The sequence below is a fragment of the Electrophorus electricus genome, chromosome 8, assembly GCF_013358815.1.
Source record: "Electrophorus electricus isolate fEleEle1 chromosome 8, fEleEle1.pri, whole genome shotgun sequence".
Taxonomy (NCBI): domain Eukaryota; kingdom Metazoa; phylum Chordata; class Actinopteri; order Gymnotiformes; family Gymnotidae; genus Electrophorus; species Electrophorus electricus.
This window is the reverse complement of record NC_049542.1, coordinates 2,951,595-2,970,900: the sequence shown is the minus strand read 5'-3', so window position 1 is coordinate 2,970,900 and position 19,306 is coordinate 2,951,595. Positions and strand designations below refer to the sequence as shown.

Here is a 19,306-nt window from a genome sequence, read left to right as displayed (position 1 = left end):
GTGCAAGCTATTTTTTTTCCTGATCTTTTAAGCGCATGCGTTTATTGAAGTTTTTGTTTTTTTGTTTTTTTTTAACCACTTCGAGCTGCATCGATGAGCTATTTTATCCAGGCGAAAATCGGGGCTACTAAGCTCCTTTAGGGTCTTTTGAGTTTTGCATTTTTAATTTTTTTTGGTGCGTGTAGTCGTTCAACTTCAGACACAAAAGAGTGCAACGTCCGCGAGCCTCGACCCGACCTGCGCAGGTGGCGTAAAAGCTTTTGCAGTCGCAGTAGTTCCCGCAGGTTTGCACGGGCGCAGCACGCGGGGTTGCACCAGCGCGGGCTGCGCCTGACAAATCTGGACGTAACGTCGCTGCGTTTTGTTTTTTTTTTCCTCCTCTTTTCGATTGCATCCGCGAAATTGGGCTTTTATTCGCCAACTATTTATTATTTTTGAATCGACGTAATCGCAGGAGTAGTTAACGGTGCAGGATTATGGGGACGTCGCGCGGTTTAGACCGCGTTGTCCTGCTCGTCTCGCGAGGGGGAGGGGACGGTAGAAGAAGTAGGTGAAAGGTCGCGGGTACGACGCGCGTGGCGGAGCCGTCCCGTCACGCTCCTCCGTTATAATTAGACGGGGCTCGTGACTGTAGTGGATTTCTCTCTCTTTTTGTTATTTTTAGAAGAGAAATTCCTCGTTCCGTTAATATTCGTCAAACCGATCCTGTGCGTTTTACTGTCTGTTGTACTGTTGTCTAATGTAATATTGTCCTTGTTTGTTTTTCCCCCACCAAAAAAAAATAAAAGGATGGCATCCATGTTAATGAACTCGGTGAGAAATTGCTCGCTGAAGTCGCCCAGGGCCGTTCAGTTCGGTAAGTCGTTCACTTTTCCGGCGTGTGGGAGTAAAGATTGAAGCACTTTTTTTTCCCCCTAAGGACCACCCAACCGCGCCGATCGCTTGGATTTGGTTGAGATGGAAGTCGATCGACTCTTGGGCTCCGGAAAGTTGGGGAAACCCTTTTGGGGGGGAAACACATGCGCAGAGTTCAAAGTTCAGCTGTTGTGGCTCCCTTTCTCCAGCTGTTGGGTGGATATTGTTGAGTGGCAGACAGCTCTGAACTAAACAATATCTAATCTATGGCCCCTGTGGTCAGCAGCTGACCAGAGATGAAGAAACAGATGGGACGTTCATGGGCTGCACTAATGACACTTTTTTTAAAATGTATTTCTTCTTTTTTTTTAAACTTTCATTAAGTCTGTGAGTAGGATGGTCATAAGGTCACCTATGTGTTGTATGTAGGTAAAAATCTGGATCGTTATAATCTGCTACTGGACGGGCACACTCGGATTCTAGATCGGTCTAATCCGCTTCTGGGTCTCTATAATCTATTTCTAGATGTGTTTGCCTATTGTGAAATGGGAAATGTAGCCAGGAAGTGTAGCGGAATATAAAAACACTTTTTCTCTCTCTCTCGCTCTCTACACAGCTGCGCGTTCTCTCAGCACAGCTGTTCCTCTGCAGGCTCAAGGTGAAACACACACACACATACACACAAACAAACATATATATACACACACAGAGTGGTATTCAATGGGCACACTTTTCACCCGTTTTTCAGAACCGGTTTAAGAGCCCTTTAAGAATGTGAAAATACAGGTGTCTTAGGTGTCTGTACGGGTCAGAGCTGAGTGGGCGTGGCCTGTGTGTTTACACGATTTGCGTTTCTAAACAGCAAAAAGCAAGAAGACCCTGTCCAAGACCGGAGTTAAAAACATCGTTTTGGTTGATGGGGTCCGTACACCGTTCCTGCAGTCTGGCACCACGTAAGTGTGTGTGTGTGTCTGTGTGTGCGCGTGTCCATCCAGTTGTAAGCACTGTGACCATTAAGCTACTGAAATTTCTTAAGTCCTAAATCAGCTAACGCCGGCATTCATTACGACCGTGTTTAGTCCACTTTGCCTGGGGCAGCCTGTCAGTTTCGGAGACAAATTCACATCACAAGAAAATATGTTTCTTGAAAATTCTGCTTAAAATTGATCAGCCAGAGTTCGTCGGCGAGCTGAATTTAATTTGAGCTGATCTGACGCTTGGAGTGTTTGGTGGGTTTCCGTGGCTGAGTTAACGTGTTTGTTTTGTTTATTAGATATGCTGATCTGATGCCCCATGACCTTGCTAGAACTGCCCTGCAGTAAGTGTGTCTCCATCTCCTCCACATTCTCTCGGGGGGGGGGGGTTAGGGCTACTGGAGGATTAAGCAAACTTTTATTTTAGATCTTTCATTTTTCATGTGCAAATATTCCACTCTGCTGTGGGCCAAAATAACAAGATTACTGTGTTAAATCAATTTAAAAGCGCTTCAGCTTGGTTTGTAAATGAAATAAATATTTTTTAAAAATTAATAATGTGGTTATTGATGCCAGTGGGCCATTTGCAATGTCATACAGAGTTTTGTGTTTAAATCAGAGGATAAAAACTATTTATTTAAAAGGTTCAAAATGAAAACGGATAGTTCAGATGTGTGTGTGCGGTGGTGTTGCTTCAGAGGTCTGCTGAACAGAACTGGCATTCCCAAAGACGCTGTAGATTACATCATCTACGGGACCGTCATTCAGGAAGTGAAGACCAGCAATGTGGCTAGAGAGGTCAGTTCCCTGCACCTGCTCTCTGCATAAGTGCAGGTATCCGCTGCTCTGGACGCGCTCCCCCTAAGTGCGGGGACGTTGACTACTAGAACGCGCTCCCCCTAAGCTGGAGGAGGTTTTGAGGTTGCGGATGTCTCGGTGTGTAGGCAGCGCTCGGGGCAGGATTCTCGGACAGGATTCCGGCTCACACGGTTACCATGGCCTGCATCTCTTCCAATCAAGCTATGACCACAGGTAATGAAAACACACCACACGCGCAAACACGTGTGCATAAACACACACCACGCAATAATAATAATTAGTACAATAAATGTTTTTGTGCAAGTTTGGAACCTTTTACATGTTTTAAAAAGCTGACTTGTGTCTGTAAAATGAAATAAAGACAATACAATCAGTTTCCTCAGTTTCAAGAGTTCAGTATTTGGTACAATAAAACATTCATTTGGAAATGCAGTAATTGACAAAGAATCAGATGGTAAGAGTTTTGAAAACATGTTGGTTGGCTGCATTGCTCTCGTTTGGATCAACTTCTTGTCCGGAGGCGAGACCGGAGTTTTTTAGAGAGCACTTTTGTCTCACACACACACACACACACACACACACACACACACACACCTTGCCACGCTCTCACTGTGCCGCTTCCGTCCGTAGCCGTGGGCATGATCGCAGCCGGCCAGTGCGACGCGGTCGTGGCGGGCGGCGTCGAGTTCATGTCGGACGTCCCGATTCGCCACAGCCGTAAAATGAGGAAGACGATGCTGTCGCTGAACAAGGCGAAGACGCTGGGGGCCAGACTAGCCCTGCTGGGGTCCATCCGGCCCGCGCACCTTGCCCCCGAGGTAACAGGGTACCTATAACGCGCCTCGTGCATTACCTTGGAGCACTTCTACTTTCAACTTGCTAATACCGCCAAAAGAAGTTTGGTGGGTGTCGTTTACAATGACGATGGCTTGCTTATTGGCGCTTTTCAGATATAAGAAATAAGAAAATATTTTCTCATTCTGCTCTGAAAAAATCATAACTGGAAATAGAGCAGACCTGGGGTGTCTATAGAGTGTTGGGGTTAGCCTCCTAGGGTTAGTGTTGGGGTGTGTGTGTGTGTGTGTCTGTCTCTGTCTCTCTCTCTCTCTGTCTCTCTGTCTCTGTCTCTCTCTCTCTCTGTCTCTCTCTCTCTCTCTCTCTCTCTCTCTCTCTCTCTGTCTCTGTCTCTCTCTCTCTCTGTCTCTGTCTCTCTCTCACTCTCACTCTCACTCTCTCCCCCTAGCTCCCCGCTGTGGCCGAGTTCTCCACGGAGGAGACGATGGGCCACTCCGCTGACCGTCTGGCGGCGGCGTTCGGCGTGTCCCGCCGCGAGCAGGACGAGTATGCGCTACGCTCCCACTCCCTCGCCAAACGAGCGCAGGACGAGGGCCTGCTCAGTGATGTCGTCGGCTTCAAAGTGCCAGGTGAGTCCCGCGATCGAAGAACGCAAAGCATCGCGACGGGGAAAACGCGGCCCGTTTGTTGGCGCGCGTCCATCGGACGGCGAGTGCGGTTCGTTTTGACTCGTCACTGTTCCTGTGTATGATTTTTTTTTTTTTGTTTATTTCTTTTCACCGTCGCAGGAAAGGACATCGTATCCAAGGACAACGGGATCCGGCCAAGTTCCATGGAGCAGATGGCCAAGCTGAAGCCGGCCTTCGTCAAACCGCACGGAACGGTCACCGCTGCCAACTCCTCCTACCTGGTCAGCGACCAATCAGATGCCTGCTCATTTACTGACCAATGAGCGTGCTGGATGAACTTTAACCGCGTGCCCGTGTGTGTGTGTGTGTGTGTGTGTGTGTGTGTGTGTGTGTGTGTGTGTGTGTGTGTGTTGGTGTATACCAGACTGACGGAGCCTCTGCCGTGCTGATAATGTCCGAAGAGAAGGCGCTTGCCCTGGGTTACAAACCTAAAGCTTATCTCAGGTAGCCGGCGCCTGGCAACCCAGCGCAACGCCACACAAAACCACACGCGCGCGCACGCTCAAGTCACAGGTTTCCACGCCACCGCTGCGCCCCACCCTGCGCTGCGGTGATGCACGCGACTCGTAAAGTTTCGTGTGTTTTGATTGCAGAGATTTCGTGTACGTGTCCCAAGACCCTAAAGACCAACTCCTGCTTGGGTGAGCGACAGTCTCTTGCTTCCACTCCTTTCTTCTCTCGTTCCTTGTGTTTGTTTGTTTGTTTGTTTGTTTGTTTGTTTGTTTGTTTGTTTGTTTGTTTCCGCACGCCGAGCGTGTCGAGATCGGCGCACGCTACACGTGTGCTGCCGGTGCTTCCACCTGCTTGGGCGGGTTTGATTTATTCGCGGTCTTTGCGCCTTACGCCGCCGGAGTTTACTTCAGACTTTCCCACGAGGGGGAGGAATCTTTTCACGAACATTTATTTTGTGTTTTGGGGGGATTTTTACTCATTCATGTTTTTGTTTTTTTTGCTTTGTAGTAACAGACTTTTTGGGTTTTTTTTCGTCCGATAAAGTCCAGCGTGAGTGCGCTGGGCGTTTTTTTTTTCTGTGGGGTGTTTTAAAACGGGATTTCTCAGTCAGCAGGTGCGTTACGCACAGCGGTCATGCTGTCCGTCGTGTCTCCGACCTCCACGGTACGCCTTTGCTGCTTGTTTTCCTTGAAGTGTCCAGTTAAACTGAGTGTATACTTTTTAAAATGAGTTTTAAGTTAACGGTGTGTGTGTGTGTGTGTGTGTTCCAGGCCGAGCTATGCCACCCCGAAGGTGCTGGAGAGGAGCGGCCTGAAGTTGGCCGACATCGACGTGTTCGAGTTCCACGAGGCTTTTGCCGTGAGTGTGTCTCTTCTCTCACCTTTATCGCGCACACACACACACACACACACAGAAACATGTGATTTCTAGATCATAAAGAAGTTGCGTTTTTCAGTCCAGATGGGAGGGAACCATGTGGTCCATCTGCAGGGCAGTTTTGGCTTTAACTTTAGCTTTCTGGCTGTGTGTGTGTGTGTGTGTGAGTGAGTGAAGTTTACATTTAAAGCTGCATGATGTAAGATTTGTTTACTAAAAATGTTGGATTAAGTCAAGAGGAAACCTATCTGCTACGATAGTGTCGTCCTTATGGGAGGAACATGTATGACTATGTATTAACGTCAACTGCACAGGCTCAAAAAGAAGGTTCATTAATGTTAGTGGGGGGGGGGGGCCTGGTCATCCGAGTAACGTTGGGTGGGGGGGGCGTGGTCAAAGTCAGTGAATGGACAGACAGAGTGATCTCACCGAATATGGAGACACTGGAATAATAAGACCAGTTGTCCTCTGTGGCTTCGCCTGTGGTCAAAGCAAAGAGTCATGGAGAGAAGCAGCAGGCTAAAAGGGAGCTGAGACCAGAATAAACGTCAGCCCGGCTTTTTCAGAGTTGCTGACAGCTTCGTGACCTGAAGGAGCGCAGGAGAGGTGCTTAAACTGCTGAGCAGTGTGTTGGCACTTTGCCAAAAAGGGTCAGCCGGATTATGGTTGCGGAATTTGAATGTCACCCTTGTAATTGGAATGTTGTTTTAGTTGTGTGGCTAACATCAGCTGGCTAATTTTGTGTTTGCTGGCGAGTCCTTCCTGTTTTGATGTTTGACCAACCAGGCTAGCCATTGCCCTGCGGTCACTAGCAGTGCTCTGGTCTGTCCACCATGATGTAAGCAGTGATGTCATCGTGTGAACGACGACGCAAGCAAATTGCGTTTCTTTCGCTAGAAGTGGCTACGTTTTCTTCCCTTTGTGAAGTTTATGTCTTGAGCCTGAGCTCAAATATCGGGAGAATGCACACTTGATGATGGATAAGTTGCTGAATTATCCCAATAGATGATTCGTGGGGTTGCGTCTGGCTGAATTTTTGGCAGAAGCACGGATAGTTGCAGCGGACGGTGTCAAAGCAACATGTTCAGGCAGAAAGAAATCTGCATTTGAATGGTCTACAATGTTACACTGATGAGGATACGATCACTGCAGCAGATAATTCACTTTATGCAATTGCATATTTCCACCAGAGAGGTCGCCAGTTCCCCTGAACTTGCACAGTGCAGCTTTAATTCATGTGATATACATGCATACATACTTTTACAGTGTAATGTCTGTTGTCTTTCAGGGCCAGATCTTGTCTAATCTGAAGGCCATGGACTCTGACTGGTTTGCCAAGACTTACATGGGCAGGACTTCTAAGGTGTGTGTGTGGGTGGGTGGGTGGGTGTGTGTGTGTTGGGGGGGGTGTTTGTGGGTGGGTGTGAAGAATGTCTTCTCATCCTTGCCTCAGGTTGGCTCTCCGCCGTTGGACAAGTTTAACCTGTGGGGTGGCTCGCTGTCTCTCGGACATCCTTTTGGAGCAACCGGATGCCGTCTGGTTACCACGGTAGCACACCGGCTAAAGAAGGAGGGGGGGCAGTATGGCCTAGTAGCAGCATGCGCTGCAGGCGGGCAGGTGAGACACACACACACACTCACACACTCTCTCTCGCACACACACACACACACACACACACACTCACTCTCTCTCTCTCTCTCACGCGCACGCACGCACACATACATACATATATGCCAATCCAAACACATTCACGTTAAAAAACTGTGCTGTTATCATTAAATGATTTATTTCTGTACTGATTTGCTTGTTGAATGTGTGTTCTGTGGCTCATTCACACACTTCTCTTCTGCTTCTGTCCCAGGGCCATGCAATGGTGATCGAGGCTTATCCCCAGTAGGGCATTTGAGTAAAAGGTGGCAGAGCCTCTGTAACACACACACACACACACACACACAAAATGCATGACTGTGTAAATAACAAACATCGCAATGCCTTGAGAAAAAAAAATCACTTCTGAATATTACCTAAAAGTGTGGAAAAGCAAAAGTTGTTGAGGCAAATTATTACACAGTCATGTCTCTGTCAGCAGAGTTTGATGATGGTCCACAATAATTATAACACATTAGTTACTCTTATCGCGTCTCAATAATACCGCGATGCCAAACTCTACTACACCGATCATGAGTTAAAAAAAAACAAAACGCCTTGTGTTAGTTCTAGTTTTTCTGTAGGTGTCGTAAGCTCACAGACTGCAAACTAATAATTTTACTTCTGGTCCTTTCTGGATGATGTACATAAGTCCTGCCGTCTCAGGTCCGCTTGTGTTCAGTTCTTGAAGAATAGGCGTGAGATTACTAAGAACCGAGGACATGCACTTCACCTGGCCGTGTGTGTGGGGGGCGGAGCGCCACAACCAAGGATGCTTCTGTTAAGCCATGTTCGTTCTCTTGTAATAATTTTGTCCAAATAAAATTAATTTAAAAGAATTTGCTTTCAGTGTCCGAGCTGATTTAGCGTAAACCGATCAACTGATATCATCACTTAGTGGAATGTTGAGGGAGAAGAAAAAAAGAAGCATAGTATTTAAAATGACCCATGTGGTCATTTTATTGTGGAAAATTAACTAATTGTAAAGCAAAAATACTCTCACTTCCTGCTCACCAACCGCATATAATCTCTACCTGCCAACACTTGTTTTTTTTTTTTTTTTTTTGCTTTGTTAACTTACTGTTGCATTCAGGGACTGGAAACGTAAGGCACGGCGCTCGCGGCGTGGCGCGGGCGGTACAAAGCCGAATAATTGCGCGACGTTGGCTCCGCGTTACGTCACGCGCGTTCCGCGCGCCCGGCCCGCCCGGCGGCGCGTGCGTCTGCGGGGAGCGGCGAGACGTGATGTTTGCATGAGTGAATAAATTGTGTTCTTGTGCACCCAGAGGAACCGCGGGGCGGATCCACGCGCTTAATCCCACCCGCGTCCCTTGGCTCGTAAATATCGTCTTTGCAACCCCTCCGAAGGAGATGCGCACGCGTCTCCCGTGGACTCGTGCGCGCCGCAGCCCGGTTCCCGCGCGAGCGGTCGCGGGGGATTTCGTCGACTTTTCGCGCGCGCGTTAACACTCGCGCAAACGGTTCTCGCCTGTTCCAACATCCACTGACTAAATGGTTTGTTTTTTTTGTTGTTGTTTTTCCTTGGGATTGTTCGTTCGCCAATATCCTAAATCCCCTAAAGTGTCGGATTCATTAAAATATAATTTTTTTAAAAACAAATTAATTCCGAGGTTTTTTTTCCACGCTTCTAGCCTACTTCTGTATTTGCGTATTCGTGCAAAAGTTTTTGGGGAGGTTAAGATATTTGGAACAGGAGCAGACTGAGTGTGTGCGTGTGGGGAGGGGGGGGGGGGAGACTGTGTTTTTATCCGAATGCAAAACGGAGTAAAATGTAAATAGCGGTTGCGTGTCGGGAAAAGGATTTTTTTTTTTTTTTTTGTTTTAACCAACCTTCAAAAAGCCTCAACCCGCGAGACGGGGGGAACGAGCCCGCTTTTCTCCGCAGCGGCACGAGCTTTGATCAGTCGCGCGCCTTTTTATGGCGTTTGACTGGAGAATGCACCCGGTGCTGTCGGTACAAATCTGCCTCGCTCCTAACCCCGTCAGAAAAAGGAGGGAGGAGAGAGAGAGAGAGAGAGAGAGAGCGAGCGAGCGCCTCTTTAATCTCGTCCTTTCTGCACGCGCTCGCACGAGCGGCAGTTCCTGTCTCTGCACCTGCAGAATTTCGCGCATGAAAGGCGGAGCGCGTTTGACTCTGCCGCGCGCTCGTCCCCCGCTTTCCCGAGTTTACTCACCCGCTACCGGTTGCTGCGAGGCCTCTTCGGTTTTATAATAATAATAATAATAATAATAATAATAATTATTATTATTATTATTATTAACGGTGGCCCTGATGAGAACGATAATTAAAAATGATTTAAACGGGCTGATTGGAGCGTCGCGTCGATCCCCAGATGCTCCAATTTTATTAATTGCGCCGTAATTCAAATAAACAAAGTTTGTTGGAAGTTTACCCGTTTAACTAGTGGGCTCCTGTGGGGCGGTTTTTATATATATAATATGGAATTTGTGTCTCGCCGTGTTTTTGTTCTATAAATGAGCCTCCTCGGGAGGGACCTGCAATAAAGAAGCGGAGACGTGTGGGCTGGGAGCGGTGGTTTGTTATTGTGGTGCACTGACCATAATCCGCAGAAATACGCAGAGCCACATCGCAAAAACAACCACCGCAATCAATCCGACGTCTCGTTTCGCGCCGCCGTGGTTATGAGCACGGGGTGGAAAGCTTTGTGCGCTCATCCGTAAAGCAACTGCGAAGAATCAAGAACTGAAACGTTCGTCTGAATTTAAGTGGATGCCGACACAACAGGGTCGGGAATTAAAAAAAAAAAAAACAACAAAAAAAACAAAAACGTGCGTGTGTGTCGGTGTGATGCTTCCCGTGTCACGATGAACCGTCTTTTAACGGCCATGTCGCGGCCCGGTGCGCACCCGGTGGCAAGTCAGGCCCCTCTGCTGGGGCGTCGTGAGGTTAGAATTACAAACTGGAGAATTAATCTGCAATTTCGTTTATCCTAGTACTAAAGCAAGGAGAAGGTTTACGGGTCGTGTGTGTGTTTACATGCTCAGGTGCATGTACACCCACTTTACAATCCTCGCCACGCTGCGCGTCTGCAGTGTGTCCGCTGGGGTTTTTTTTTTTTAAATAGTTTTTTTTTTGCTGACGTTGGACAACAGTGTTTAGAAGGACCCTCAACAAACTTGTGTCAGAGTGGGTGCTGTGCGTTGGCGAGGCTTCAGCTCGGTACGGGACAGCGTTGTCTGTGGGAGAAAGCGGACGGGGGGGTCAAGCGGTCATCGCAGCGCTTCGTGTCGCAGTACCGGGGCCCGCTGCGCGTTCCTTTCATTTGCGGCGGGTCTGCAACGCCACAGTTTTCGTGTATTGCTGTGGCAGTGTGTAAAAAATATTTAAACTTTCTCTTCACATCCATGGGAAATCTCTCTCTCTCTCTCTCTCTCTCTCTCTCTCTCACACTTCTCTCAAACATTCTGTTCTCTAATTTTTCCTTTGCACTCGAGAATACTGTCTTTTCAGGGAGGGTTTTATTTGTTGTTGTGGTTGCTTGTGTCTAATTTGTAAATCATATCGATCCATCCTGGTGGAAAAGACGTGTGTGAATTTCTAATGAATCTAGGGATTATTTCATTTTTAACGGGACACAGACACAATTCTCATTAAACTGCAAAAATCATTACCGGCTCCAATGCTACACACAGACAAATCAAGCGATCTGTGTGTGTGTGTGTGTGTGTGTGTGTGTATGCGTGCATGCTTGCGCCTGCGCGTGAGAGAGACATGGTTAGAGGGATGGAGAGAGCGTGTGATTAGGGGGCTGTGTGGGGTTGGCGGGGCAATATAATGAATTAAAATGGCGGACATGAATTGAGAGCGGAGTGTCAAACACTGTCAACAAGACGGCTTTCTGTCACGCGGAGAATTTGAGACATTAACAGCTTCTGTCATTCTGCTGACAAAATGGTGGCAGAGATTTCCCCGGGTGCCGAGATGACTGCCGGCGTTTGTCAACAAGCCGCTGTCAGAGCGCGGAGAGAGGGAGAGCGCGCAGCGTGTCAGTGACAGCTACCACACCGAGATCCCACGAGCCCTCTCCCGGAGAGCCAGAGCTAGAGAGAGAGGATTTGTGTTAGGGAAAGACAGGTGGAGAATGAAAGAAAGGGAGAGAGGAGAGAAGCGAGGGGGGGATTGAGAGAGAGAGGGAGAGAGGGAGAGAGGGAGAGAGGGAGAGAGGCGGGGCACACGCCTCCTGCACACCTTTCATATAAAATTGCAGCAGGAAAATGAGCTGTCACTCCAATTCCCAGGATGCTTTGCTGTTTAGCATAAGTGCGCTGTGTGGGCCGCTGTCGGACAGACTGACTCAGACAGATAATTAACTAAAGCTGCAGTTTTCCTCCTCTCCTCTCCTCTCCTCCTGCTCCCTCGCTCCCTCCCTCCGCCAGACGGCTTCTCCCGCACTCATCTGCATTTTTTGCCAGGGGCGAGCGGTTAGCACTCGAACCAGGCACAGAGAGGGTAAGAAGCCAATTAGTCAGGTGGATGGATGAGTGATTGACAGCCGGCTGCCGCTGCCGTACCGAAGTCCCTCTCTCGCTCGCATTAATGCGCTGCGCGCGCGCGTGCCTGCGAGCGCGAGCGCGAGCGCGCGCTGTTTGCTGGCTACTGCTCTCGTCTCCTGCCTCCTGTTGTGTTTTCTATCTCTTGGTCTCCTTCTCTCTTCCTCGTCTTTCTCTCCGTCCCCTGCTCAAGTCCTGGGTAGTTCCCCCCCCCCGTCGCTCCTCTTCCTCCATCGTTTTGTTTTGGGTTTTTTTTTTTGTGTGTGTGTGTGGTTTTTTTTTCACGCGAGGCATCTCTGTTCCAGCATTCATTCTTCCGTTGCTTTTCACCCCTCACTTCTTTCGTCACGTCCTCTCATCCGTCCGTCCGTCCATCCATCTCTCCTATCCTGTACTATTCTCTTTTCTCCGATCTCGTGCCTCTGTTATTTCCCTGACTCTGCTGCTGTTTGTGCCTCGATCTGTTTGTCGGCATAATTGAGGATGCCAAAGGCCATAGCGCAGCATCACACACACACTGGAGGGCAGGTTAGTTTGTGGCCTGTAGTATGATGTTGATGTTGATGTGAGATCATCCCTAATCTAGATCTGAGTGCTTTGAGTTCTGGCCTGGAGAGAACACCTCCAGCGACCTATGCTGTTACACACACACACACACACACACACACACACACACACACACACACACACATTCCTAATGCCTCAATCATTGTATGAAATAAACTGGGAAACACCACAGTAAGGAGTAGAGTTAGACTGGTTTTCACTGAAATAAAGGTATAGCAACTATGCTACACATATGTTTAAGATACACACACACACACACACACACACACACACACACACACACTTATGTTCAGTACTGTATATAGAGAGAGTTTGTATGTGGTATTTTAATTAGCTATATATAGGTGCTTAACATATTTCAAGGGTACGTTAATAAATTACATAAAATAATACATTCTTATTATTAATATAATACTAAAATATTACATTGTTAATTATTAAAATAATACTAAAATATTACATTGTTTATTATTTCTATAATAGTTGTTGATTACTGTGTACATACCAAACTGTAATGCTCAGTATGTCTTAAGTACTGTTTGTTAATGTACCTTTATTGAAAAATGTTACGGTCCCTTTTGTTGTAAACTGAGTACTACTACATTGGATTTAACATATTTTTTCTTCCCATTTCCAGTGTTTGACAAAAAATATCATCAGCTTCACAAAAACCCCATCTGACCCCCAGGTATTGTTCTTCCAAAATTCTCTGTCACAGATGGTTTGCAAAAAAAAACCCAACAAAAAATCAGATTAATTTTATGTGTAATATATTATTCAAACCCTGCCGCTCAAAAATGAGATTTTCCTTGAGTAAAATGAGGCGTCAGGGTACGATAAACTAAAAAAAGACGGTGGCTAACGTCAGAGCAGTGAGCCAGCTGCCTGATTGGCACCTGTCTGTGTGCAATGACAGTGCTTAAGTAGATCTCACCTTTAAGAATGTGTCTGTGAGTCTGTCCATGAGACTCCTGACATGAAGTCACCGAGGACGCATGGATGGGGAGGAGGAGGAGTATACGTCTGTGAACGTACCCGTCGACGCCGTAACCGCGAGACGGAAGAAGCTCCGCGTTCCCCTGTGCGGCCGCTGTTGACCACGCCGTGAGGCCGGGAGGACGTCGGACCGTGTGATGTTACCACCTCAAAGCCTCCCCTCCGGTCCACGCCGGAGCACCCAGACCTAGAGATCGGAAGAAGTTGGCTCAAATGTCTAGAGGGGGGTTTGGTACAGGCCCAGCATACGGGGTCAATCCTTCAGAATCCATGCAGAGAGGCAGGGGGCGGGGCAACGAGGATGGGCGGGGCCGAGGGCGGGGCATCGTCATGAATGCCCCGGATGTTAATTAGAATCAAGGAAAGTGTAACATTGTTTAGGGTGCAACATTGTGAAACAATGTACTCTCTGTTTAAAGATATGAAAGTAGATGCAAAATTAATTTCAGTGCTCGCGGTAAAACAGACAGGCGGTACCAGCTCCAACAGTACGAGTCTGAATGCTAATGCGTTGTTCATTCAGGGTTTTTTTTCATGAAACTTTCTTGCTGCTGTAATTTATTGTACCATTTATATAAAAGAAGGGGGAAAAAAAGTTTCTATGTGATTTTTAATTTAATTGTATTTATTTTACATTTATGCAATTACATTCACGCAGTCGGTTTTCCGTTACATAAGTTTATCCGATTCACATGGAGCAGAGGACACGTTATTATAGCCGTCAGCTGCACACGCGTGCCTGGATGAAACGCGACGGAGGTCAGCATCAAAACATCCGTTTAACGGGGGGGGGGGGGGGGGGGGGGGGGGGGTCGGCTCGGGTCGGGGACGGGCGCGCACGCGCGCGCGCGGTGTTTAACGCGCGTAAGCGTTCCGCCGCGGCGCGGGCGCTGCGCGTGTTCCGCACCTTAAGGGCATTCATCCCTCAGGCGGAACTCTCTCACCGTGGCGTCCCAAACACAGCCAAAGCGCTCTGAAATAAAACCACCAACAGCACATCAACCGGAGAGAGAGAGAGAGAGAGAGAGAAGAGAGAGAGAAGAGGGAGGGAAGAGAGAGAGAAGAGAGAGAGAGAGAGAGAGAGAGAGAGAAGAGAGGAGAGAGAGACTCGGAGCGCGAGTCTACTGTAAAGGTGTTACGGATTTAAAATTCAAGCTCAAAATTGCTTAGCATATTTTTTCCCCTCTAAAACTAATATAAAAACTCGAGTTGTCAGTGTGGTTTTTTTCTCCGCGTAATTTGTAGTAAATCAATCAGGAAGCGACACAAAGGTCATTTTAAACCGACAGGACTTCCAACAGGACCGGAAGCGCGAGAGCTGTCCGGAGTTCACGGTGTGTGCTTTTCACACACAGCAAACAAACAAAACAAAACAAAACACACCCCCCCCCCCTCCCTCAACCAAATAAATAATAAAACTCGTTTTAATCATTGCCATCCATTTCGTTAGAAGGAACAGCGGGAAAGTTATTTTTCAAACTTTTATCGTTCAACGCACCTCCGCGGTACGGTAATGGCACCACAGGGCGTGCTGATGTCTCAGTCTGTCTGTCGTGCTGATGTCTCAGTCTTTCTGTCCTCGACAGTCTGGCGCACCGAGCCGCGTTCTCTCCGTTTAGACGGGAACCGCAACGTCGCACCGATTACCGGATGCGCGCGGCCTCCCGCTCACCGCGTTTCCCATTGCGTTCGGTTCACCTTCCCTTCACGTCCGAGGCACTGACCAAAAAACCCAAACAAACCCCAAAACCCACTGGCGAACAGAAAAGAAGTCGAGAACGGAGACTCACATTTGCATCGACGTGGATCGCAGGATTTCTGCATCTCTTATCAAACTTTGACTTCTTGTGCGTGGTAACGCCGCGTTACGCACGTCCAAACTAATATTCGGGCCCATGGCGAATGCATTAGCAAAGAACTAAAGCGGAACGCGGCCAGAGACGAAATACGGGCCGTACCTGCGGTTGTCGCAGTGTCTGCTATAATTCCAGCGTTTGGTCAGTGTCGTATTGCGTCAAAGACTCCGCGGGGACGGACTGTGGGGTTTGTTTGTTTGTTTGTTTGTTTGTTTGTTTTGGAGTGAGTGTTGTGTATCAACTTGAGACTCAGCCCGGAGGAGGGTTGTAGCCTATAAAAAGACGTGCGGATGTGGCTAACTAAACCAGCGGCGGGCAGACAGTTTCTTTCGGGCAGTCATGCTTGGACCGAGTGGGTGTGCGGTTAGATTCGTGCTTGCTGATGAAATAATGGAAATGCTACAGTACTCTGTAGGTTTCTGACTTAGGCCATGATTCTTGATTCTTCCACCGAGCGGTTGGTGGTAGCGAAAAAAAAAAAGACATCGACATCTCAAACGTAAGGGGAGATGGTTCGTCTCGGCACGTCGCACGGTGTCGTTAGGTTTAACGGAGCTGACTTTTACCGGAGAGCGCTCACCGTGATGTTAAACGCCAGATTTGTGGTGTTAACGATGCGAGGGGCTGATCGGATTCTCGCCGGATTCTCGCTTCTCGTGCTTGCGCTTTGTCATTATTTTTTGCTTTCAGTTGACTGAGTTATATATGAAAGTTGGGCACCGGGTTTCTGGCCTTTTTTTTTTTTTTACAATCTGAAGTGATGACTCTGAAATATTCAGTCAGGTTTTTTTAGTAACTGAGGAAGTGTTTCCCTGAATTGGAAGCACAGCCAGTTCTTGAACTAAGATTATATGACGTTAGGCATTTTGGGATTTTCCTAAATGAACTGGAGTGGAAGAAATCTGTCGCTTTCCTTTGCAAACAAACCAGTGACTTCCTACTAGATTTGACTGGACTAATATCTTTATGAGGTCTAAAATAGATAGATAGAGGGGGAGATAGAGAAAGAGAGAGAGAGAGAGAGGATAGTTTCTGATGAGTAGATTCCTACTGAGTGAGAAAGTGTGTGTGTGTGTGTGTGCTGAACTGCTGAACACCTTGTGCAGCCCTGTTCTGGTGGTGTGTGTGTGTCGTGGTATCCCGGCCTTTGTAAACGTGTGTGGACATCACCAGAGCGCCTGTGATATTGCACAACAGTTTGCTGGCAACATGAATAAATAAAATAAATCAACCACAGAGAAATTGAATTATTCAAACTGCCCCCCATTCAGCGGATATGTTTTAGATTTAAAAGGGTGCGTGACTGACTAGGTGTCTTCCGATCAGCCCAAGTGTGTGTAGACCTACAAGCGTGTCACAGCAGGAGAAGGTGGAGTTCGAAGTGTTAAGCTCTCAGAGTGCGTCTGGAGCTACAGAGAAGCCCTGGACCTCCGACCTGCTGTAGTGACACAGTCTAGCACCTGCTACATAACGAGGGAGCGATGGAGAAGGGGAGTGAACGAGAGAGAGAGAGAGAGAGAGAGAGTTGCTCAGAGACTAATTAAACAGCCAGAAGAGTGTGCTCTGAAGAGAAGCCATCACCAGGCCAGAGCAGAGGTAATGATGGAAAAAAGGATTACTCTCTCTCTCGCTCTCTCTCTCTCTCTCCTCTCTCTCTAGCTCATGTGTACACGGTCTCTTGCTTGCTCTGCTTCTTTCTCATGTTCATACTCTCTCACTGCTTCTCCATCTGACTCAAACGCACACACGTGCACTCACACACACGCACGCACACACGCACACGCACACACACACGCACACACACACAGATCTATGATCTATGTCTAGCCCTCGTGCTGATCTTTGTGCAGGTCAGAGAACCCCTCTCTCTCTCTCTTCGTCTCTCTCTCTCTCTCCCTCTCTCCCTCCCTCTCTCTCTCTCTCCCTCTCTCCCCCCTCTCTCTCTCTCTCACTCACTTCTTCCTTCTTGTATATCCCTCTTTCCTTCCCCTCAAACTTTTCAAGTTTTTCTTCACTCTGTTTGATCTAAATTCTATTTAATATATTTTCTTTCTTTCTTTCACTGAACTCACTTTTCTTTGCATTTAATCAAAGTGGTTCATCCCGTGTGTGTTACCCCGTGTGCGTTACCCCGTGTGCATTACCCTGTGTGCGCTACCCCGTGTGCGTTACCCCGTGTGCGTTACTCCGTGTGCGTTACTCCGTGTGCGTTACCCCGTGTGCCTTACCCTGTGTGTGTTACCCTGTGTGTGTTACCCCGTGCGCTACCCCGTGTGTGTTACCCCGTGCGCTACCCCGTGTGCGTTACCCCGTGTGCGTTACCCCGTGTGCATTACCCTGTGTGCGCTACCCCGTGTGCGTTACCCCGTGTGCGTTACCCCGTGTGCGTTACCCCGTGTGCGTTACCCTGTGTGTGTTACCCTGTGTGTGTTACCCCGTGCGCTACCCCGTGTGTGTTACCCCGTGCGCTACCCCGTGTGTGTTACCCCGTGTGCGTTACCCCGTGTGCATTACCCCGTGTGCGCTACCCCGTGTGCGTTACCCCGTGTGCGTTACTCCGTGTGCGTTACCCGTGTGCCTTACCTGTGTGTTACCCTGTGTGTGTTACCCCGTGCGCTACCCCGTGTGTGTTACCCCGTGCGCTACCCTGTGCCCCGTGTGCTTACCCCGTGTGCGTTACCCGTGTGCATTACCCTGTGTGCGCTACCCCGTGTGCGCTACCCCGTGTGCATTACTCCGTGTGTGTTACCCCGTGTGCGTTACTCTGTGTGTTACCCCGTATGCGTTACCCCGTGTGCGTTACCCCGTGTGCGTTACCCCGTGTGTGTTACCCCGTGCGCTACCCCGTGTGCGTTACCCCGTGTGCGTTACCCCGTGTGCGTTACCCCGTGTGCGTTACTCCGTGTGCGTTACCCCGTGTGCCTTACCCTGTGTGTGTTACCCTGTGTGTGTTACCCCGTGCGCTACCCCGTGTGTGTTACCCGTGCGCTACCCCTGTGCGTTACCCCGTGTGCGCTACCCCGTGTGCGTTACCCCGTGTGCGTTACCCCATGTGTGTTACCCCGTGCGCTACCCCGTGTGCGTTACCCCGTGTGTTTACCCCGTGTGTGTTACCCTGTGCGTTACCCTGTGTGTGTTACTCCATGTGTGTTACCCTGTGTGCGTTACCCTGTGTGTGTTACCCCGTGTGCGTTACCCCGTGTGTGTTACCCCATGTGTGTTACCCCGTGCGCTACCCCGTGTGCGTTACCCCGTGTGTGTTACCCCGTGTGTGTTACCCTGTGCGTTACCCTGTGTGTGGTTACTCCATGTGTGTTACCCTGTGTGCGTTACCCCGTGTTACCCTGTGTGCGTTACCCTTGTGTGTTACCCGTGTGCGTTACCCTGTGTGCGTTACCCTGTGTGTGTTACCCCGTGTGTGTTACCCCCGTGCGCTACCCCGTGTGCGTTACCCCGTGTGCGCTACCACCCCGTGTGCGCTACCCCGTGTGTGTTACCCCGTGTGCGTTACCCCGTGTTCCTGTTGTCTGGCTCGTACTGAGAGGTTTTGTACGTTTTGAGTCGTTTAGTGTGGAGGGAGAATGAGGCAACAGGAATGCAAACAGCAGCACTGATTTCCTCCCCCCCCCTCTCTCTCCTTCTCTCACTCTCCCACTCAGTCTCTCTCTCTCTGTCTCTCTCTTTCTCCCTCTCCCTCTCTTTCTCTCTCTCTCTCTTCCTCTTTCTCTTCCTCTCTCTCTCTCTCTCTCTCCCCTCTCCTCTCTCTCTCCCCCTCTCCCTCTCTCTCTCTCTTTTCCTCTCTCTTTCTCCCCTCTCTGTCTGTCTCTCTCTCTCTCTGTCCCTCTCTCACTCTCCCCTCAGTCTCTCTCTCTCTCTCACTCTCCCACTCAGTCTCTCTCTCGCTCTCACTCTCCCACTCAGTCTCTCTCTCTCTCTCTCTCTCTCGTGTCTCTCTCTCTTCTCTCTCTCCTCTCTCTCTCTCTCTCTCTCTCTCTCTGTGCGTCTGAGAGCTACCTTGGGAAGGAGGGCAGGTAGCGCCGGAGTTCAGACTGACAGTCTGACATCAGTCATCTGTCTCCAGAGATGCAATCACATTAGACCAAAACTCAGCTCACAGACACACGCACACACACACACACACAGACACACACACACACACACACACACACGCACACACGCGCACACACACCACACGCACACGCACACGCACGCACACACGCACACACACACGCGCACACACACACA

The 19,306-nt window shown here is 48.9% G+C and overlaps 1 protein-coding gene across 1 annotated transcript; it reads left to right on the top strand.

Moving 5' to 3' along the window:
* The first annotated feature begins 140 nt into the window (after positions 1-140).
* Positions 141-7,948, top strand: hadhb (hydroxyacyl-CoA dehydrogenase trifunctional multienzyme complex subunit beta). Its single transcript, XM_035528945.1, has 16 exons — positions 141-245; positions 789-856; positions 1,472-1,513; positions 1,718-1,808; positions 2,129-2,173; positions 2,528-2,627; positions 2,774-2,861; positions 3,279-3,466; positions 3,892-4,072; positions 4,232-4,353; positions 4,497-4,576; positions 4,726-4,773; positions 5,356-5,443; positions 6,750-6,824; positions 6,915-7,079; positions 7,324-7,948. Exons 2-16 carry the CDS (start codon positions 790-792, stop codon positions 7,357-7,359), a joined length of 1,416 nt encoding a protein of 471 aa, XP_035384838.1. The 5' UTR covers positions 141-245; position 789; the 3' UTR covers positions 7,360-7,948.
* The last annotated feature ends 11,358 nt before the right edge of the window (positions 7,949-19,306 follow it).

What these genes read in the sequence shown, in the direction of transcription:
- hadhb (XM_035528945.1), top strand. Translation starts at nt 790, where the DNA reads ATGGCATCCATGTTAATGAACTCGGTGAGAAATTGCTCGCTGAAGTCG. An exon ending in TGTTCCTCTGCAGGCTCAAG is followed by an intron (nt 1,514 to 1,717) that starts GTGAAACACACA and finishes GTTTCTAAACAG; the next exon opens with CAAAAAGCAAGAAGACCCTG. An exon ending in CGTCGGCTTCAAAGTGCCAG is followed by an intron (nt 4,073 to 4,231) that starts GTGAGTCCCGCG and finishes TCACCGTCGCAG; the next exon opens with GAAAGGACATCGTATCCAAG.